General features: G+C 34.5%; 1 protein-coding gene across 2 annotated transcripts in view; it reads left to right on the top strand.

Annotated features, from left to right (window-relative positions):
• The window catches only part of LOC126893184 (lysine-specific demethylase 6A), a 434,968-nt gene that overhangs the window by 332,538 nt on the left and 78,219 nt on the right, over nucleotides 1-24,211 (top strand). For both annotated transcript variants that reach the window (XM_050663138.1, XM_050663139.1), the window contains 2 exons: nucleotides 13,682-14,360; nucleotides 19,257-19,939. In XM_050663138.1, coding sequence (XP_050519095.1) covers nucleotides 13,682-14,360; nucleotides 19,257-19,939 — 1,362 coding nt within the window. The remainder of the gene's footprint in view (nucleotides 1-13,681; nucleotides 14,361-19,256; nucleotides 19,940-24,211) is intronic.

Genomic DNA, 24,211 nt, shown 5'->3' with positions numbered 1-24,211 from the left:
CCCTGAAGAGGACAAAATCCTAAACGGGGAAGCACATTGAACGCATTTCTTCTAAACATTATCTAGACAAGCAAATCAAACAATGTGGCATGGCATGTAAACTATATCACTTGAGAAAGGCACTCCGCCGAAACAGCTGTAGTCACTTAGTTATAATAAATTTTGTGGAAGTATAGAAAACAAACGTTTTCGTGTTTTATTGTTAGATAAAATGAACTTCCATCAAGTAACGGTCGAATCCATCAAATTTAATAATATTTACTACCGCACTAATTGAAGTCAACCATTTACTGCTAAACAAACTTTACGCGATATTTTACAACTTTACGCGATATTTTACAGCTAAGTTTGGTCATTCGCTACACTCACCATGGAACTCATTTTCGCGCTTCATTGTACTGCTCTTACGGCGCCGTAAATTATCACTTGTCTGGCCTTAGCCTTAGAGGTGAAGAAAGGGAATATAATGTATTGTATTATTAGCACTACTGAGGTAACTGAGGATCGCTACATCAGCACTTTACGTCAACATGAGATTACTCAAACTCCTGTAGCAAAAATCCTCCATAAACATAAAATGCACTCCAAATAACCGCAAGGGGGGTCAGGATTGAAGAGAGATCTTTATCATTTTTTTAAATATGCACATGTACACTATTATACGTACGTAATATGTGTGCGACTGCTGTCTTTATAATACATTTGGGACAATCTCAAATAACGGGTAAAAGCAAGAGTACCTGGCCCTATATCCTTCGGAGAGCTCAAGACGGCTGTGGCAGAGGAGTGGCACAATATCCCTCAATCTAATATCCAGGATATCATGAATGGATTGCCGAATAGATTGCCGAATGGTCACTCATTATTAATACTCATATTTTTTTTAAATTAAACTATGATTTTCAAAATTATGTTTGTTTGAATTTTCATCGAATATTTTTAAACATTGGATTTTTGCCAAGCACCTCTTGATCGCTTTAAGCTTGATAGCTATCAATCGGTAGATCAGGCAGGATTCCGAAAGGGTTACAGAACAGCGGATCATCTTCTCACAGACAGAACGCTAATAGAGAAAGCCAATGAATATCGCTTGAACTTATACATAGGCTTCATTGATTATGACAAGGTATTATATGGGTTCTATGAACTCCATAGAACTTTGGGCAATAGAGAGAACTATGAACAACAGCACGATAGATTCCCGATACAGAATGCACATACATAATATTTCCAAGAAAGCTGCAATGAAAATACAAATTGATGAGAAAACCAAAGCTATACCAATCAACAGAGGAATTGCCAGGGAGACGTTTTCTCACGAAAGCCATTCACACTGGGACTGGAAGACGTGTTCAAATACATTAACTGGGCAGATAAAGGAATAAATGTTAATGGAAGAAAACTGGGTGATTTGAGATATGCTGACGATATTCGCTACAAGTTTCGAAGAATTACGTGATGACGCAACTATTTCAAGCTTCGGAAAAAGTATGTCTTGAGATGAACTTGGAAAAAACAAAAATAATGACGAATACTCCGAACATTAGAAAAATAATGTTGAACGACATAAATTTAGAAACAGTAAGCGAATACATCTACCTGGGACAGATAATAAAAGTTAACAAAGATTATCAAATTGCCGAAATTACCAGAAGAATATGGTTAGCATGGGCAGGATTTGGAAAACTGAGTTGGATCTTGAAAAACGCTAAAATAGAACAATATTTGAAAACCAGAGTTTACGATCAGTGTATCAGTGTATCCTCCCTATACTCAAGACAGGCGCGGATCTAGAAATTCATAATAGGGGAACCCAGACTTACCGCAAATATTACATTATCCAGATTTAGCCATACGACTCATACTTACTCTAAGGATAAAATTCACTCATCCCAGATACCTACGGTATCAAAAGGATTGAGCTCTGGTGGGACTCTTTCAACAGTGCCCCAAAAGTCTATGAGGTCATTTTGCGTTGTTTTACTTATAAGCGTTGAATTATTGAGATGGTGTTCCAGAATCTGATCACCTGCATCAACTCTATATTTAAGAAGTTCCCTGAAGTTCCTTTCGTTTGAATTATTAATTGATTCAGACAATTCCATTTCCAAATCAATAGCACCATCATCTCTGTGCTGTGCCCTCTTAAAGGAATGTTTTGTCGACCGCACAAAATAATTGTTTTTACAATCGGCACAAGTTTTATTCGATTTTCGTTTACTGTTTTTGCAACTTCATTATTCAATCGAAAGATAACGTTTTCTGTCTCATCTTCAAACACTTTTTTAAAGTTGAGACATTTTAATTGATCCGTTTTATAATAGTTATTATCAGATTGGCTCCTTAATATTTAACCCGCTTTCTTGAATTTCCGAAGGAGCTTAAGCTCTGGTTTCCTCGAAAGCGGTGCCGACAGCCTGCGATCGTATTTAACACTGCGATGAATGACGTCATAAAAAACTGTACCATGCAAAATAATAGCGTTGGTTTCCAAGGATGCGTTGGAAGCCACCGCTTGCTGAGCTTGCCCATTCCATTGCCCCAGTGAAGAACCTTGACTTTTTCACCGTAATCTGACGTAATTCATCGCAGTTGCTACGGTCGCTGTTTGTTGGTGCCGCTTTCGAGGAAACCCAGGCTTTAGTAACAAAATTTTGTAACGCAATTTTGCTTTGACCCCCTCTTTAGGCCCGAATAAAACACATACGGCAGAAAGCGCCTTCATCTTCTTTGCTGTAGTGAGCCACGGAATTTATTTAACCACATTAGCTGGAATTGTCTTGAGTGTCCCAATTCTAATCTTAATAAATAATAAAAAAATACCCATATACTAAATACAATAGGTGGGTCCATAGCCCCGTTGACCCCTCCCCCCTGTATCCGCGTCTGCTCACGTATGGTTCACAGACGTGGAGACTCACCAAGGCCAATATGGATAAAATAGTAAAGGCACAAAGAGCGATGGAAAGATCAATGCTCGGGGTGAGACTTATAGACAAAAAACAAATGGATTAAAAGCAAAACCAAAGTAAAAGACGCAGGAGAACATGCTGCTAAATTAAAATGGAGGTTCGGAGGACACAATGTCCGACTGAAGGATAAAAGATGAAACCACGAAATACAATACAGGAGACCATGGTTAGGGAAGAGAAGCAGAGGAAGGCCACAAATGAGATGGGCTGATTACATAAAGAAATTGGAGGACACAACTGGAAGCAAGTGGCACAAAATAGAAAAACACTGGATTGAGGGAGGCCTGTGTCCAAAGTTGGATTATTTAAGGCTGAAGAAGAAGAAGATCTCTTGATAAACAACTTTTTTTCAGATAGATAAAGGCAGTCTTTGTTTTTATTTGACTCAGAGTTGGACCACTATCTCCATATAGCTATTTCAACATCTATGCATCCTCAGTGAAGCTATGCAGTCACAACTCTGAAACAAATATCAACAATCCTGCCTATTTAAGGGAAAACATCGCAATGTAATGTTTTCACCTTTTGAGACGCAAAACAGCGACATCTCTCGTAATACGAGGAAAACGAAAAGCCCTAGATACAAAGTTTACTACTTTTATACAATTAGAATAATTGAAATAAAAATAATAAACAATATTTTAAATCCAAGACTTTTCGTTAAGACACCAGGGAAATAAGGCAAAAATATACCATGTTCGGGACACTTGAGCAGCCAGGTTGCAAATGGGTTTTTTGGGTACTATATAGCTAATACATTATAAATACAAAAATGCCCGTCACAGTTTGGACGAGAAATTTAGTTATTAACAAATAAGTGTCAAAAATGAGAGTTTTTTCGTTTAAATCGCTACAGATAAAAATAGAGTAATTAAATGTCTTATTTATAATATTTTTCTTTTAGTAGATAAGCCAAGCTTTAAAATAGCGTTTTTTGAATTTTGGTCCGATTGTTGCTTCGAATATTGCAAAATAAAACTAAAATATCGAAAATAAAATATTTGCTATAACTTTTGCGAAAGTGAATAATATAGGACTTTCATATTGCATGAAAAGTTGAGTCAAACAGTCCATACAATGCACAAAAAATTTTAAGACGATGCGCCAATTAGTTTAAATTTTATTCAATTTGTTTATCCCAAAGAGCTTTTTTTCGCAATGTTATTGTTCAAAAAATAATAATGATACAGCAATTGTGTGAAAACAACATGAAAGAAGAATAGTAATATTTTCAACGCATTTAAAAAAATCATTAAAAGGTCATTTTTATCACTCAGAAAACATTTTACTAAAATAGAGTCATTTTTTGCTTATAAACAATTTGAATAACTTTGTTAATACTGACTGTAGGCTAAAACTACAATGGTATTTGAAAAACTTTTATTTTTATACGAATTTTCAAAGAAAAACTTTTTGCCTAGGTTAATTACGGTCAAAGTTAGCCACTTTTTTTATTTATTTGACAGCTATTTTGTTTATAGCAATTAAGCAACCTAACTAGAGCCATTTTGAAGTTGAAGATATATAGGTTATGTGTAAAAGTTTGAGTAAACTTTGAACCTCAACAGAGTGGTTAATAAAGCTTTAAAAGTGGCGTCCGAATGGAATTAATTCGTGGTCGGTGGAGGGCAATTACTAAAATACGTGCACTCAAAAAATTTCTGCAAACATATGCTGCGATTAATATCACTGGAACTTGTTGATGGATTTTGATCATAATTTTTTTAATTTTTATGTACTCGTGGTCTTATAGAGTACGTTATGTACACACAACCCCACCTAACACTACAAAATGTTGGGGGGAACTCCCCTTATCACTCAGGGATATGAAAAATAGATTACGACCGATTCTAGGACCTACCGAATATACATAATATATAATTTCATAAAAATCGGTCAAGCGGTCTCGGAGGAGTATATGGAAACTAACACTGTGACAGAAAAATTTTATAGATGTAAATATATAGATGGCTATTAACAAATAGAGGTTGGCGGTAGAAGAATGAAAATTAAGGGTTGCATGTATTTTTTAATTTTACATCATATAAAATTAAGGTAGATAATTTTGTCCCAAAAAATAAAAAAAATGTCAGGGGGCAACCCCCCTTATAACTTATGGGTATAAAAATAGATTAAAACCTCTTCAACGTCGTACAGGATAAACGTGTAAAATTTTATAAAAATCCGCCAAGCCGTTTCGGAGTAGTATGGTAACTAACACTGTTACAGGAGAATTTGATGTATATAGAAGTAACTGCGAATTAAATAATAAAAGTGGCTAACTTTGAACCTAATTAACCTAGGCAGAAAGTTTTTTTTCTGAAAATTCGTATAAAAATACCAGCTTTTGAAACCCTAAAGTAGATTTACTCTATAGTCAATATTAACAAAGTTATTCAAATTGTTTAGAAGCCAAAAATTACTCTATTTTACTAAACTTTTTTCGGAGTGATAAAAACGACTTTTTAATGATTTTTTTCAATACTTTAAAAACATAACTATTATTCTTGCATGTGGTTTTCACAGAATTGCTATGTCATTATTATTTTCTGAACAATAACATTGCGAAAAAAAAGCTCTTTGCGATAAACAAATTGAATAAAATTTAAACTAATTGACGAATGGTCTTAAAATTTTTTGTGGAATATATGGAATGTTTGACTCAACTTTTCGTGCCATATGAAAGTCTTAAGGCCATTTTCGCAAAAGTTATAGCACATTTTTTATTTTTGAAATGTTAGTTTTATTTTGCACTTTTCGAAACAAAAAAGGATCGGACCAAAATTTAAAAAGTGCCATTTTAAACCTTGTCTCATCTACAAAAAGAAGAATATTATAAATAAGATATTTAATTAAACTATTTTTACCTATAGCGATTTAAACGAAAAAACTGCTATTTTTGACCCTTGTTTGTTAATAACTAAGTTTCTCGTCCGAACTGTGACGGGCATTTTTGTATTTATAATGTATTGGGTATATAGTACCCGAAAAATCTATTTGCAACCTGGCTGCTTAAGGGGGGGGGGTATGGTTTGAAATATTTAATTTTTTTTTATTATTTCAAATAAAAATGCATACTTTCAAGAATACACTCTGAAAATTTCAAAATAATCGGAGTAAAATTACCAGAGATACAGGGTGTTGAATATACCTACCTTCGACTCGCTTTGCCGCGACTTCGCGCCAGCACGCTTGAGCGTAGTGAGAAACGTTAAACAAATGTTCGCCTTCTCTTTTGTAGATTATTCCTCGATTCAAAAAACATATTCCAATGTGCATCACTTTACGATTTGCCAGACAAATAAGAAGATGAAGATGCAGTTGTCAAAACTTTAAACGAATTTTTCTCAAAACTGCTTTTTCAAATGCGGTGGACATTGTAACTGAAAAACTACTAGGCCGATCTACCTGATATTTTGCACATATTTTCTTTAGACATTTCATGAGGTAACAACGTCGAGATATTTTTCTTTTTTTGCTTATTTTTTGCTCAACAATAATAAATCTGTTGATTTTCACAAAATGTTTACCAAAAATTTAATTTTTTTGATTTCTGAGTGATACCAAAAATTCAAAAATCATTAAAAATAAAAAAATTCGACGTTGTGACCTCGTGAAACTCATAAGCTAATAAAATCTTTTTGAATTTTTTGTTTGGTATGATCGAGTGTCGAGTTCTGATGTCCACCGCAAAATCCATTTTTTTCTGAGCTGCCTGTCAAAATTTCTCACCAATGGGTTATTTTTCAATATTTTGAATTGAATTTTTTTCTAACATATTCTTTGAATTGTACTTAATATGCTTATTTAATTTAAAAATAAAATAATTCTACCACAGCTTCGAAAAAAATTCACAAAAATGTGCTTGATATGTTGATTTCAAACCATACCCCCTCCTTAAGTGTCCCGACAAAAACCTTATTTCTCTGGACTATCTGCTGAAATAGCTATATAGAGATGGTGGTCCAACTCTGAGTCAAATAAAAACAAAGACTGCCTTTATCTTTTTCATCTTTACTCAGATTTGAGTACCTGAAACTGTCTTGCGGTCCTTTTCCTAGACGAAAAGAAGGTAAATACGTGGCCAAAGTGTCCTTTATTTGCTTTCTTTTATATTCGTCGTCTCTTGTGCTTATATATTGTAAAAGCCGGAGATACAGGATGCAGCCAGAAAGCAGTTTCTTAACGAAAAGTCTTGGATTTAAAATATTGTTTATTATTTTTATTTCAATTATTCTAATTGTATAAAAGTAGTAAACTTTGTATCTAGAACTTTTTTCAATAATTTTATCATTTTTTTTTCCTCGAATCTTTCATAAAATATGGTGCAAGACTGACAATTTCTTCAAATTGAAAAAAAAAAACAAAGTGGGTGGTTAATGGTGCCGGTGAGTGTGTAAAAACTGGTAAAATGACATTTACTTTAAAATTACATTTACAATTAAATTTCCATCATTCGCTATATAAATTATTACAGAATTGATATCAGTCAAAACGAATAGCATAAAAGGGCTTCATCATATTGGTCGTAAAATTATTGTAGATTGATAAACTGAAATGCACTTATAAATTAACACGGATTCGCACTCGAATCAATTAACAATTTAATGCCGACAGCTAATCAATGCTTCATTTAGCATTAGGGGAGGTCAGCGTGCACAGATGATTGTTTCATCTGTGCACCTGAAGCGTAAACAAAAAACCGCGAATACAGCGAGTCATAAATGCACGTAATTTCGTTTTATTAATTTATAGTCCAGGCTATATCGCCGCCTCCGTTAGGTAAATTATTCCGATTCGATTTTTTTTGCACAAACTTACTCAAAAAGAGGTCCTTATAACAAATCCACAGGGTGCCAGGCGGTACCGTCGTCGAAAAATTGTTTAAAACTTTTTTTAAACAAATTCACAAAAACATTTTTTTTTCACTTCGGACAAACTTTTTGAAGATATTCTTCTTTAGCGGCGAATCGATTGAGGGTAAAATTTGATTGATCCGCGCGTATGCGCACACCGACAGTATGGTATTAATCGTTATACGGGCTCTGATTGGGTGTTGAAATTTTGAAATGATCTGTCAATAATTATTGTTCAATATGGAGGTTATCGGTAAACAAAAATATTGTATAATATTAGTTTTTATTGATGTGTGGACAGAAATAAAATCAAATTTATAATTATAGTGACTTTTTAAATAGTTTTGAAAAGCCGCAGGTACGTAATTCTAAATGTTTCAGTTGGAAATACCTAATAGTTTCAATACCTATCTATTTGGAAAATGTAAACAAAATAATGTAGTTACCTATTAGTAGGCAATGCTTTAATTTACATAATCTGATTACGAACAAACTTTCTACAAATCTTCATCTCATATATCGTTTTCTTACTCTATATTTTGTTGTATTTTATTTCGACAAAAATCAAACTAATAATTTTATTAAATTCATATAAATTTATGGTGTAAACGTTTAGTTTGTGTATATTCCCACATGACGTATACGAGAGTTTGGTGCAGTTTGAAATGGCGTCAACTTTCGTACGGCGCGGTAGACGTGAAGTGGGTTCAAGCCCCAAGCAAGTTATTATTTTTTTATTTTTTTTATAGATTTTATGATTGTAAGTATATTATTATATAATTTTTGAAGATATTCTTCTTTTTTGAAAGTGGTAGATAAGAAAGTTAGTTTGATTTTTAAATAAAATAAGTACAAATAACCTTTTAAGTATATTTACTTCGCTTAAATTACCTATTATATAATAGAAGAATATCTTCTTACGTGCGTACAAAGTACACACACATTCTTTTTTTAGATTATTTGGGTCATTATGAGCAAAAAAGTTTCGTGTGATTTAGCTCTAAAATTAATTGTTGTCGAGTTATACGCTATTTCGATTAAAAATTTGAAAAATGCGAAAATGACAATTTTCAAGGCTTAATAACTCGGTTAAAAATGATTAAAATGAGCGCTAACCGCGTGTTAGGCGGCCGTCAATGGTGAGTGCGAAAGAGATGCACCATTCCGGCAGTCCAATGGTGAATCTCACTCGCACTCACATTGACGGCCTCCTCAATACGCCCTTTGCGCTCATTGTTAACAATTAAAAATAACTGCTTAGTAATACAATAATGACACAAATTTCTTCAGGATAGGGGGCTTTAAACTTTGATTTGGTCAATTTCTGGACTTTCATAACAACAATTTTTAACTTGAAGTTATTATGCCTTAAAAATGGTTATTTTCGCATTTTTAAAATTTTAAATCGCGTATAACTTGATAACAATCGATTTCAGAGAAAAATCACAAAAGACCTTTTTTGCTCCGAATGACCCAAATGATCTAAAATAAATTTGTGCGAAGTGAAAAAATTGTTTTGTGAATTTGTTTAAAAAAATATATTTAAACAATTTTTCGACCACGGTACCGCCTGGCACAATGTGGATTATAAGGACCTCTTTTTAAGTAAGTTTGTGCAAAAAAATCGAATCAGAATAATTTACCTAACGAGGGCGACGATACAACCTGTACTATAATTATTATTAGATTATCGATATTGGCGCATTCAGTAATAATTTTTGTTATTGAATATCATGTTCATTCATTTTTTGCTTTTAGATGATTCTGTAAATAAAAATTCAAATCGAAAAACCGCAAATTTTTGCATTATGAACAGCAGCTAATTGATAATATAGGTGTCCCTTTAAACATTATCTATCCACAATTATTTCTTTTCTATTTAAGTTCTTCTTTTTGTGTAGACAGTAGACAGTAAGTTGTCTTTCCATAATTTTGGTAGTCTACCCACCGATCGTCTTCTTAGGCTGCACCTACATTGGATCCGTATTTCTCCGATCAGATCCGATCCGACGTCGGTTTGAAAACAAACTCATGGTATTAAATGGCTGCACCTACATTGGATCCGTATTTCTCCGATCCGATATCGGACGATTGATAGGAGAAGCTCCAGCAGAGAAGCAGTTCGACGTCGGTCGATATCGGATCGGATCGGAGAAAAACGGATCCAATGTAGGCGCCGCTATTTAATACCATGGGTTTATTTTTCAAATCGACGTCGGATCGGAGAAATACGGATCCAATGTAGGTGCAGCCTTATTGGGGGACAGTCCCTCGCCGTCTTTACTACTCAGACCCTGCCTTTTTATGCTTTCGAGGAGGTTCTTCGGAATGACTCCAGTAGTAGACATAACAATAGGTATCGTCTGGGTACTTTGCATTATCCATTGTCTTCGTATTTGAATTTCCAGATCTCTGTACTTGGCGATCTTTTCAGTAAATTTACTGCGCAGATTATTGTTGTTAGGTATCGCCACATCAATTAGTGTTGTTTGTCTGGTTAATTTATTAACTAGTACGAGATCTGGTCTATTATGTACCACTGTTCGGTCTGTAAGCACAGTGCGGTCCCAGTATAGCTTGTAGTTGCCATCCTCAAGCATACTCTCAGGGACGTATTGATAATATGGGAGATGGTCCGTTTGGAGAAGTCCCAGCTTGATAGCTATCTCCTGATGAAGGATTTTTCCCACTGCGTCATGCCGTTCCTTGTATTCAGTTGCAGCAAATGCCTGGCAGCCCCCTGTAATATGTTGGATGGTTTCTTGGGCTTGACATCCATATCGGCATCTGTCTTTTTGAACCTGAGGGTCTTTGACGATATATTTCAGGTAATTTCTGGTTGGTATAACCTGATTCTGAATGGCCAGTAATGAACCCTCCGTTTCAGGGAACATCTTTCCTGATGTCAACCAATAGTTCGACGCTGTATTGTCGACATAGTCTTGGCTGACCTCATTGGGATGTCGCCCGTGCAGTGGTTTACCCATCCAGTTGTGCATTTTTTCGTCCTTAGTGAGGTGGTTTATGCGCATTTCTGGTTCCCTCATTTTGATCGGTTTTGTGTCATCTACTGCGCAGATAGCGCGATGTAGAGTAGATGTCTCAGTTTGCATCTGAAAATAAGTTCTTACATTAGCAATTTGTTTATCTAATTGCTCACCTATATCCATAAGTCCTCTTCCTCCTAGATTCCGTGGTAATGTCGTTCTTTCTACTGTACTTTTAGGATGGTGTTTTTGTGCCTCTGTGAGGTGTGTTCTTACTTTTCGCTGAAGATTCTCTATGTCCGTTTTTGTCCACTTAACAATGCCAAACGAATAGCTAAGCGCGGAACGTGCGTAGGTGTTTAGTGCCTTAAACAAATTTCTACTGTTAAGGTGTGAGCGAAGCAGCTGTTTTACCCTTCGTATAAACTCCGCAGTTATCTCAGTTTTCATTTGCATATGGTCAATTTTCCGCGCCTGCTTTACTCCAAGATATTTATACATATCGTTTTTACCCATGGCCTCGATGTTCTGGCCATTTAGCATATCGATATCGAATCCTCCGGGCTGTACTTTTCCTCTGACTATATTTAAAACACGGCACTTGTCTAGTCCGAAGTGCATTCTAATGTCATTTGAAAAGGATTCTACAGTTCTTAGAATCTCATCTAGTTGGTTTCGAGTGGAAGCCATTAATTTCAAATCATCCATATACAACAGATGATTAAGCTTCGCCACCACATTGTTGTTATTTTTGATGCTAAAACCTGCGTCAGTGGAGTTCAATAGCTGAGATAGTGGGTTCATAGCTAGACAGAACCACAGTGGACTTAAGGAATCTCCTTGGAACAGGCCCCGGCTGATTGCGATATTTTCAGTTTCGATGTTATTTTCACCAGGTATTTGAAGGTGAATTCTAGTCTTCCACTCTGTCATTATATGCTGTAAAAAGGTCACTATATTATCATCGACTTTATATATTCTCAATATATCTATAAGCCATTCATGCATCACTGACTCAAAGGCCTTCTTGTAATAAATGAAGGCAGTAAATAGGTTCCTCTTTTTGGATTATTATATCCAATCATATCATTACCATTATACCATTATACCATTATACCACTATTACCATTATATTATATACCATATCATCCAGATTTAGCCATACGGCTCACACTCCCTCTCCCATATCACACTCCCATATCCTTATTATTATTATTATTATACATTAAAATTTTACTTCTATTTTTCATTATATTATTCATTTTTTATATTCAATTATTATATTTTTTTCCTTTTTTGTTATTTTTTTTTTATTTTTTTTTTGTTTCGGTTTTTTTTGTTTTTTTTTTTTTTCATTACGGTAAGACTAAAACCCGATTCAACATCTCGGAGGTTATTCGTCTTCTTAATGGTTCATGTTTTTTTTATACTTATTATAATGTTTTTACATTTTTTTTTACAATATTTATATGCTTCTAAATACAGATAGTTAACCATAGCTACTCAGATTTTCAGTTTAATATTTTTAATATGCTCACATAATAAAATGACCACTTGTGGATTATTACTTTGATTTAATAAGTAGGTACTTTAAATTAATTGGATGTATGACATCCTTTAACTTATAAATTTTGTCCAAAAAGATTTTCACTTGAGCTTGTATTAGAGAGCAATTTAATATTTAATGCTCTGCGTCTCCTATTTCTTTGTGCTGGAGACCATGCACAAAGAGCGAGAAATTGATCAACGTCATACAAATGAGAAGGATTGAATACTTCGGTCATATAATGAGAGGACCTAAATATCGCTTACCTACTCCGGTTGATAATTCAGGGCAAAATCAAAGAAAAACGCTGGGTTGGAAGAAAACAACTTCTTGGCTGCGTAACATTAAACAATGGACAGGTCGAACGGTCGAAGAATTGTTTCATATAGCTGCCAATCGAGAAACATTTCATCAGCATATTAATACGACAACACCCAACAGCCAGCGCTTGAAAACAAGCACGGCACACAAAGAAGATGTATAAGTTGAGTTATGTAGTACTTATTTACATTTCTTATGTGGTTCTGTTGTCTTTCATCCGAAAGAAGGAAGACCTGCTTTAATTGCGATTTTTTTCGACAGTTGGTTACTTGTTACATGTTACATGTTGTTACAGTGAAACAAAATAAGCGCTGGACTACCCCAGCTAATTGAAACAATATCCGAAAATATTAGTCCAATCATCCAAGATAGCCATCGTCACACCTTTGCTTAGCTCAGTCACTCAGGTGTGTGTTTGTCTTGTCCTAACCTTAGATATGAACTCTGAAAATTTAGAATGGAAGCAAACAAAACAGTATTTTTAACTAATCATGTTTATTGTTCATAAAAATATAATAAAAATATGACTTGTAAAATTGCATTAACAAATATATTCAAATTCTTGCCAAAAACTAACAATTCTGGATTATGCTTATGGCTTTTGGTAGCTGGTGGTAACTTCTTGATGTTGAATGGTACTGCAGTGGACTTCTCTTGACCTGTGCAGATGTTGTGGCCCTAGGTCAGTGCAGCTACGGTCTTGGTCGTTGCAGCCTAGATTTCATGGTCCCCATTGTGTCAGCCTTAGTTCCATCACCGGTGTGGATGGCTTGAAGCTCCCGAAGGGAGAAAGGTTGATTTCTATCCAAAAAACCCAAGAGGAAGATTTGATTTAGAATAAAAAAAAATTACTTGTTACTTGTTACTTGTTAAAAATTGTTACTTGTTACATGTTTTCGTTAATAGTTAAGAAAACCACTGATTTTCCGTTTTTTCATTTTTAATTAAGAATATACGCTAAAATTAACCTTAGTATTAATTATAATTTTTTTGTTTCAGTTAAATTCCACATTGCTCACTTATTTGAAGTTCAGGGCAAAGTCAAAGTAGCCAAGGAGCGATACGAGACGCTGCTGAAGGAGAAGACAATTTCCCAGTCACTGAGAGCAGACATATTCCGTCAGTTAGGTTGGTTATATCACTGCCAAGAATCACTAGGAGATAAAAGCCAGAGAATCCCATTGGCTATACATTACCTGCAAAGAGCTAATGAAGCCGATCAGTTTTCTGGTCAAACTCTTTACTTGTTAGGTCGTTGTTACGCCAGTATCGGTAAAGTCCACGATGCCTTTATTGCCTATAGGAACTCCGTGGAAAAATCTGAAGGCAATGCTGACACTTGGTGTAGCATAGGTGTCCTTTACCAGCAACAAAACCAGCCCATGGATGCTTTACAGGCCTACATATGTGCCGTACAGTTAGATAAGTGCCATTCCGCAGCTTGGGCCAATTTGGGAATATTATACGAGCATTCTCTGCAAGCAAGAGATGCGTATGCCTGCTATTTGAACTCTAGCAGAGGACTATCTAATAAGCAAACAAACGACGGATCAGTTAACACGAATAAACTTCCGAAAATCAACTTTCCAAATTTGGGCATGAACCCACATTTGACACAACGTATTAACTTCCTCCAGACCCATCTTTCCAATGCTCCAATGCCAAGCGTTACTTCACAGTAAGTACATCTTATTATAGTTTTATTTAATTTAATAAATTGTGATATACTAGGTTTCGGGTATTTGTATTTCGCGCGGTGTCACTGTTCATTTTGGCATCAGTGATCATCCTACTTTACTGTAGTAGTATATAAGGACATTGTAACCTATATCGCTCTCTTCTATGTTACTTCAACTGTACAATAAAACTAGTCCGGCTTTTATTTAAAGTTGTAACGTCTCGAGCACGTGTGTGTGTCAGCAGAATAGCTACGGCTGATACATTACATCATTGACGACGAGGATAACTTTTATTGACGGCCAAACGTGTAAAAAATACATAGTGAAAATACGTGTAAAAAATGGCGGAATCGGTATGTGCTCAATTACGCTAGTTCTGTTCGAAGAGTTTAGACTGGTCAATTTTCAAAGCGCGGCTAGGAAACTATTTCGCAGCAAACGGTATCAAAGTCAATACGGACGCAGAGAATATGAGAGCTATTTTATTAAACGCTTTAGACGAAGGGGCATATCAGCTTATTTTCGATCTGGTAAGTCCTGAAAAACCAGAAGAAAAAACGTATAATCAGCTTCTCGCTACATTGGACGGGTATTTTAAACCACAGCAGAGTCCGTTTGCAGCGCGATTTAAATGTTACAGTGCTCAGAAAGACGCGATAGAATCGGCAAGTAAGTGGGCTGCTCGCCTAAGGGGATTAGCGGTAGGTTGTGAGTTCAGCAGCGAGCTAAAAGGTTGCCTAAGAGACAGATTTTTGTTCGGTTTCGGCAAGGGGCCCGTGTTGGACCGGCTTATGGAAGAAGATGTAAGATCTCGAAAAAATGGTCCGTTTAGCAGCTTCCAAGATGGCTCCCAGAGAAATCCACGAGGAAATGGTAAGAGTTAAGCCAGAACCTCTTAACCACGTCAGCTCTGAAGGTACGGGAAGGTACGAAGGTGCGCGAAGGTACGATGCGGAGCGACGTTGGAGCAACGCGCAGACTCCGAGGAAATGGGCAACTACAGAGACGCAGAGAGCAGAAAACGAGGAGCAGCACAAACGTTACGCGCATGACAATTCAAGATAGTGTTTTTATAAAAATTATACTTGTAATAATTGTAATCAAATAGGTCATTTATCAAAAGTTTGTAAAGGTAAAAGGAAATCTTTTTTATCGCATCAAAATTTTTTTACAAAATCAAGACGAGGCAAAAAACATTCCTAAAGTAAATATTGATGTAATGTATCAGCCCTAGCTATTCTGCTGACACACACACGTGCTCGAGACGTTACAACTTTAAATGAAAGACGGACACTTACGGACTAGTTTTATTGTACAGTTGAAGTAACATACAAGAGAGCGATATAGGTTACAATGTCCTTATATACTACTGCAGTGAAGTAGGATGGTCACTGATGTCAAAATGAACAGTGACACCGCGCGAAATACAAATACCCGAAACCTAGTATATCACATCAGTAAGTATATCACGTCTATCTTTCTTTTTGATGAAAAAAGATTTTTAATTGAGCTATATGTCTATTTCAGTTTTGTTATACCATTTGGTGGAAGCTGACAAACTGTTTATATGGCAGTTTAGTTACTGTATATAACACGACCATGACTGCTACTACCTCTTCGTTTGATCAAAATCGTTTTTCACGCACGAATTATTGAGATATGAAAAGTCAAATGTCGGAGGAAGCTAGATCTGGCGAATACAGTGGATGCAGTCGTACTTCATTACACTCATTTTGTCTATCATTTTTTAAACTCTGTGAACGGGTGTATTATTTTGGTGAAAGTTGATTTTTTTACTGTAAACGAAGTGTTTTCTCACGAATTTTGTCATAAAAAATGTTGAATTTATTAAACTGTTTATTTTATTAAAAATAATTTGAGTTTATTATTATACTACCACTACTATCGGTTTACAGCGTTCTCCGACGCCTTCCGACTCCTAACCGCCATTCTTCTCTATTTAACCATAGACCTGGAGGAATTTATCTTTCCTCTAGTTCTTTTTCAATTCCCTCCCTTCAGCTTCTTCTCGGCCTTCCTCTTTTCCTTCTGCCTTGTGGTGTCCACGCCAAAATCTGATTACTGATTAGAGATCCTGTCATTTGGCATTCTCTGTACATGGTCGTACCATTATTAGTTGTTTTGCCTTTATGTCATCAATTATTGTATGTGTGACTCCCATCATTTCTCGTATTCTCTCATTTGGTATCCAATATCTTCTTGATGTGCTGCTGCTCTTCTCTAGAAGTCCATTTCTGTTACTAGTAACATTTTCTCTGTTATTTATTTCAGTGACTAAAATTCACTGCCATAAGTGAATACACTTTTAAGTATGGTATTCTATATGAGCTGTTTGTTCGTTTTAGATATTTTTTGGTCCCACAGAATGCCGTTCATCATGGATATGGCTTTTCTACCCTGTATGTTTCTCTCTTTTATAGCAGCATCGAGTGTTTCATCTTGAGTTATCTTCATGCCCAGGTACTTGTATTCGTCACAGTGTTTAATTTCTACCCCATCGTCAAATGTAATGGACTGCTTTGCCCCTACAATACATATGGCTTCAGTTTTCTTAATGTTGACTTCGAGACCCCATTTGTTATATTCTTCTATTAGCTTCCGCGTCATGTAACTCAATTCGTCATGATCCTGAGCAATCAGAATTTGGCCATCAGCGAAACATAAAGTGTATAGTGTAGTCTCGTTATTTAGAGGGTTTCCCATGCGATTACATTTTCTTTTCCAGAGCTTGAGTGCTTGTTCCAGATAAATTTTGAAAAGGGTAGGCGAAATACAGCAACCCTGCTTTAATCCTTTCGTGACCTTAAATCCCTCAGACATCCTTCCATCCTTGATTCAGTTTTAATTTCTGCAGTCGTTCCATTATACAGATTTTGGACTGCTTTGGTAAGACCATGTTTAATGTTGGTTTGCTTTATGGTTGACCATATTTTGCTTTGAGGCACACTGAGTTTATTATTACACCGTTCTTAATTTTCAAGAGTTGAAGAATCTGCAATGTCTGAAGATCGTAAAAAAACTTATGTTAGTAATTTCTAGTCAATTTCCCGAATCTAACTAGCTTTTGAACTAAATTTACTGACTCACGCAACTCTTTAGCTTCTTGTTTGGTTTTAGGATCATAGTGGTATACATACGTCTCATCCATTGTCATGAAACGATGGATAAGATGCTTTTAATCCTTTCTAAATCGTTTTAAATGATGCTAAAAAAAATCGCATTCGATATTCGATTGTGCTGTCTGAAACCCAAAACTTTAGCCTAAATATTGCTCAGATTGCCTAATGTGGTCCCTAGATTTCTCTTGGTGACTGCTATTTTCCAAAACCATATTGTGTATAATGAGTTGACAGATGTATATGAAACTTAACAGCTCTTCACCAAACAGTAGCACCGTCTTTAGACGGTGCAAAAAAAAGAAAACGAATATAACAACTCCTTCTTCTTCTTCTTTTTGTGTAGACATGACTCTGTCTGTTTTTCAATGTGCCTCCAGTAAGTTGTCATTCCATCGTTTTCGTGGTCTTCCCACTGATCGTCTTCCTATTGGGGAACCATCTTTCGCCGTCCTTCCGTCTATTTGTTGTCATTCGGCTTATGTGGTCATTCCATTCTATTCTTCTGTTTCTTACCCAGTTATTAATGTTATACACCTTGCATCTCCGTCGTATATCTGCACTTCTAGCTCTATCTCATAGTGTCTTACCATCGATTTTTCGAAGTGTTTTCATCTCTGCTGTTTCTAGCATTATTTTTGTCCTTTCTGTATCAGGTCGCGTTTGTCAATATTGGTCTGATGACAGTTTTGTTAAATTCTGCCTTTCACTTCTTTTCCTATATTTTTATTTCCATATTGTTTCATTCAGGCAACCTGCGACTCTGTGTGCATTATTCACCTGATCTTCCACTTCTGTTTCGAGTTTTCCGTAGCTAGATAGTGTGATGCCTAGATATTTAAACTCCATGACTTGTATATTATCAAATCTGACCCTCCAACTCTAATTTACACCTTATTAGATTTGCTGTTATAACCATGCATTTACACTTTTTTTTGGAAATTAACATGTTAAATTTTCTAGCAGTTATAATAATTTGGTGCAGCATACGTTGTAAACTATCTTCACTTTGAGAGATTAGTTTTGCGTCGTCTTCATAGTAGATTATTTTAAGTTGTTTTTCTCGCATTTTGTATCCTTTTTTTGTTCTTACTTTTTTTATTATTTCATCTGTGATCAGGTTGAACAATAGAGAACTCAGGGAATCTCCCTGTCTTATCCCATTGTCAGCGTCAATTGGGTCAGTTAGTTCATCTACTTTTACTTTCATTGTGTCGTTCTGATAGATATTTTCGATCCTTTTTATTGATTCCTAGAGGTCTCTTTCCTACAATAAATGGATAACGTCCTTTAATTTGACCATGTCAAATGCCTTCTTAAGGTCCACGAATCATAAGTATGCCGGCATACTTAAATATAACGATCTAGTATATTTATAGCTCAATTGTAAAACCTTTTTTAACAAAAAGATTACTATCAAGCCGCTTTAATAATGTTATCTCACTGTGCTTTTGCTTTTTTTTTCTTTTTTTACGCTGTATTGTTACTAATAATTGCTTAGATGTAAGGGGTGTCGGGGTCTATACAATTATTTTTATTCTTTTGGTTTATTGATAAAATAGCCTTATCATTAGCTCAAATATCTGCACAATATACTTCTTTATCAGCACTCTGCATTAAATAGTTTCTGATTTTCACTTTTATTAATTTTCTGGTTTATTAATTTTCTTAAAAACCGGGTAACTGACTTTTAACTAAGATCTGATACAGATCTGATCTAAAAAAAATTCTGAAGCTTATACTGACTATTTTCCATAGAAGAAGGCAACTGCTTTCTATTGAAGAAGCTTGGAATCTACCGATATCGGCGGAAATGTCTTCGAGACAACAGAACTCATCTCAACCGAATCGCAGTACAACGCAGGGGTTTCAGAAAAATTATTCAGCTACAACGCCTCAGGGTCCCCCTCCCCCATACCCTTCACCAAATGGTACCACCACTAAAAGGTTCAATCTTGAACCCGATCAAAAACCGCTGTTAGGTCAGCCTGCGTATGCTCTAACCCCCCAGCAAATGCAACTATTAAACCATCTTCAACAAAATGTCAACAACCTTACACCCAGTCAACAAGCTTCTTTACAACAGTTGCAACATCAGTACAGATTAATGCAGCAAAATCAAGGGGTTAATCATCGAAATCTTTTGCGAACCACAAGCACACCTCCAGGTTATACTAACCAGAGCTATGATCAAGATGTCTCTCCAACTAACACTGCCAAAAACGATAAAATCGTTCAACCTACCCCTATCGTCGAACCTCGAGACTACTTGTCTTCTACCGAACCACATTCGACTGATCTTGAGCAAAATTTGGAAGAAGATCTCAAAGATTTGTTGTCCCAAAAGGATCTAGCCACGACACTTGCTGAGAATTTGCTTAAACAATTTGGATCGGATGTCATCGATGTTAAAGATTCAACTGCCAACTCCAACTCTAGCGGTAAGAATTCATTTTTTTATTGTTTTATTTTAGAGAAGCTTCAGATGAGTCAGTTTTCTTTCATACGCGAAAATTCTTCGATAACTAACAATACAACACTGAAAAACTTTTGTTTTCAATACTTCCACAAAAAAGTTAATGTCACTACAACTGTTTCGGCAGCGGCAGAGTGCCTTACTGAAGTGATGTATTTTACTGTGTCTGCACTACACTGGCGAAGCGTCCATGTAACCACTGTTATCATTGGTAACAGTTAAAAATCTTGCAAATAAATATTTTATGACTACTGTGAAATAATTCGGTGAAATAATGAAGGATAAATAATTTTATTTTTTTTTTTTTCAATAGAAATATGAGTGTTAATAGTATGTAATTCACTAAAAAGCCAACTAGACGCACGAAAATATTGGCGAATTTATGCGACTCGGTTGCAGGTTAATGTTACCACATTTAAATGTGGATACAAGTGAAGGTCCATCGGCTATCGGTCGGACGGTCGGAAACGGCTCGTGTCTGAGAATATTGAAAGGGGAAGGCGTAAGCGCGATGTGGATATTAGTATTCTTGTTACCACTGTTTTTTGGAATAGTTACAATGGTTACTTACCTATTACAGTGTGCGTGCAATTAAACATGGATGAGTGTCGTTGACGACTTTTTTTTTGAAATTTTTGACACTATAATTATCCAACTTAAAAATAGGTTTTCTCGTCGTCATCTTCTCGTCGTCATGTCGCCATTTTCTTTAATTTTCATTGAGTAACGCTTTTTAAATGGATTAATGACAGAACCCTCTTTCTATGATTCTATTATTGACATTTTTTCAGATAAAATAAACAAAAACTTATATTTGCGAGGTTCTTTTAAACAATTTTTTTTTATATCTGTGTTTGGTAACACTTTAGAAAAAGTCACGCGTTGTCACTGCTGCACTAAGTCTCTAACTGAAGTGGGTGAGTTTGTCTAAAGTTGGTTTTTCAGAATTATACCTATATTTTTTAATTTATTAATTTCCATAGATAGATTAAGATAGCTTAACCCATTCACTGCTACACTATTTGTTATTTACGTTCGTCAGGAGCGGAGCCATTTTTCAGATTAAACTATTGTTGTTATATATTAAATAATAAATAATTATCGTTAATATGTAAGTCCATAAAAATGTTTTTTTGACCTTTTTTTTCATGTCACATAATATGAGTACCACGAGCATCCAGCCAAAAATGTATCATCCAGTGCGCACCGTCACCCATGTGTGATGACTGATAGCTGTAACGTGATATTTTTATTAGATAAAGTTTACACATATTGTAAAATATATACAGTGTGTCTGCGTAACTTGGAACCATATACAAAACTTTTTTAATATCAATTTTACGAAAAAAAGTTATTCTTCATAAAGTGCTCTGCATAGTCTAAAACCTAAGATGCAATCATCAGATATCAAATTTTATCAATAATATACGAGGTATGTCCAAAAATATGAATTTCGCTCAAGAGTAAAGTGCCTTTATATTTCACAATATCAAAAATTGTTATTAAGAAAAGTTCTTTGTAATTAAAAATTATGTTATAATATGCATTTACACTCTTCTAATTGAAAAATAAATAGTTTTGAAAATTTTCCTCAAATTACGGATACGCAACATCATTTTTATTTAAGATAACTCTGTTATTATTAATTTTGCGAAAAAAAGTTATTCTTTATAAAAATGTCTGACTAGTCAAAAAACTAAGATGCAATCATAAGATCAATTTTTTTCAATTTTATACGAGGTATGTCAAAAAATATGAATTTCGCTCAAGAGTAAAATACCTCTATAGTTCACAATATTTCAACTAGAAGGATGCAGTTGCATATTGAAACATAGTTTTTAATTCTGAACAACTTTTTATAATAACAAATTTCAATATTGTGAAAAATAAAGGTACTTTACTCTTCAGCGAAATTAATATTTTTTGTCATACCTCGTATAAAATTAATAGAATAGAAAAAGACTGTTTGACTTGTACACACTTCTATATAAATCTAAACGGGAACTGGTGTATGTTTTCAAAAGACTGATAGTGTGTAAATAAATTTATTAAATCAGCTAAGTACTTTCAGCATATTATGCCATCATCAGAGCTATCGTCTTATAGGTGTAAAAACCTCAAAAGAAGAGAAAACTTCGAACAAACACATTCTTTAGTTTAAAATAAACCCAGGGATATAACCACTGGTTAGGGTAAAAACCCTTAAATGTTTAAAAATTACATTTAATGTGTTTTTTATAAAATGGCTACCATTCTAACTTTTTTTTTTTTTTTTTTTGTCAAAGTTGTTATTTCTTAAAAACTCTTCAGTTTTCTGAACATAATCACTATGATGCATGATGATGAGGCAGTTGCCTTTGTCAGCTTTAGTTATGATGAGGTTATTACTTTTCAGTTTGAAGGATAATTGTCTAATCAAATGGAGTTGTTTAAAACATTTGGTTTTAATGTTATTAACATTGTTATTAAATTTGATCAGATCTTTTTGTAAAGAAAGAAAACAATTGCTTTTCAAGTTAGTTTTAGAAATGTTGTCTAAAGGTAAGCTTTCTATAATGGTATCAATATCAACTGAAAATTCCTCAACCATTTTATTGTTAAAAGGTACTAGAGTAGAGAATTTTAAACCTTTGGACAGAAAATCAAGTTCTTTATTAGTAAAAGAGCAAGTTGACAAGTTAACTGTACGTTTGTGAAATCTAAAATTAAAGGAACCCATCAATCTATTAGTGTTTTGACTATTACTGTTGAGATTATTTTTCTTTTTTATCAAATTGTGAAGCTTGTTATTTACTCTATTGAATTTAGACTGTTTTATGTACTCTAAATTATCTAAATGATTAGCTATGGAATCTCTGAAATTATCAAACGGAACCTCTCTTACAATGTTGTCATAAAGTATTTTAAGCTGAACATTAATCTTATCTAAATGTGCATGATGTTTACAAAGTTCTTTTTGAAGAAATTTCCTTTCTATTTGTGACTTAAAATTAAGAGTAGCAGTCGAAGGTACCTTACATTTTGCAAAAGTTGGTGTAACTTTGAATTTAATGCATTTGTGGATGAACCAAATGTCGATGTTCTGCAACTCTCTCTTCTTTGACAGTCTTAGGTATTTACTAAAGTCAACTACCATACTGTAGATAATGAATAGAAAAAGACTGTTTGACTTGTACACACTTCTATATAAATCTAAACGGGAACTGGTGTATGTTTTCAAAAGACTGATAGTGTGTAAATAAATTTATTAAATCAGCTAAGTACTTTCAGCATATTATGCCATCATCAGAGCTATCGTCTTATAGGTGTAAAAACCTCAAAAGAAGAGAAAACTTCGAACAAACACATTCTTTAGTTTAAAATAAACCCAGGGATATAACCACTGGTTAGGGTAAAAACCCTTAAATGTTTAAAAATTACATTTAATGTGTTTTTTATAAAATGGCTACCATTCTAACTTCTGTTAGTACTTTCAGCATATTATGCCATCATCAGAGCTATCGTCTTATAGGTGTAAAAACCTCAAAAGAAGAGAAAACTTCGAACAAACACATTCTTTAGTTTAAAATAAACCCAGGGATATAACCACTGGTTAGGGTAAAAACCCTTAAATGTTTAAAAATTACATTTAATGTGTTTTTTATAAAATGGCTACCATTCTAACTTTTTTTTTTTTTTTTTTTGTCAAAGTTGTTATTTCTTAAAAACTCTTCAGTTTTCTGAACATAATCACTATGATGCATGATGATGAGGCAGTTGCCTTTGTCAGCTTTGTCATCAATCTATTAGTGTTTTGACTATTACTGTTGAGATTATTTTTCTTTTTTATCAAATTGTGAAGCTTGTTATTTACTCTATTGAATTTAGACTGTTTTATGTACTCTAAATTATCTAAATGATTAGCTATGGAATCTCTGAAATTATCAAACGGAACCTCTCTTACAATGTTGTCATAAAGTATTTTAAGCTGAACATTAATCTTATCTAAATGTGCATGATGTTTACAAAGTTCTTTTTGAAGAAATTTCCTTTCTATTTGTGACTTAAAATTAAGAGTAGCAGTGGAAGGTACCTTACATTTTGCAAAAGTTGGTGTAACTTTGAATTTAATGCATTTGTGGATGAACCAAATGTCGATGTTCAGCAACTCTCTCTTCTTTGACAGTCTTAGGTATTTACTAAAGTCAACTACCATACTGTAGATAATGAATAGAAAAAGACTGTTTGACTTGTACAC

Source organism: Diabrotica virgifera, chromosome 10, assembly GCF_917563875.1.
Source record: "Diabrotica virgifera virgifera chromosome 10, PGI_DIABVI_V3a".
NCBI lineage: Eukaryota > Metazoa > Arthropoda > Insecta > Coleoptera > Chrysomelidae > Diabrotica > Diabrotica virgifera.
This window is presented reverse-complemented; position numbering and strand designations above follow the sequence as displayed.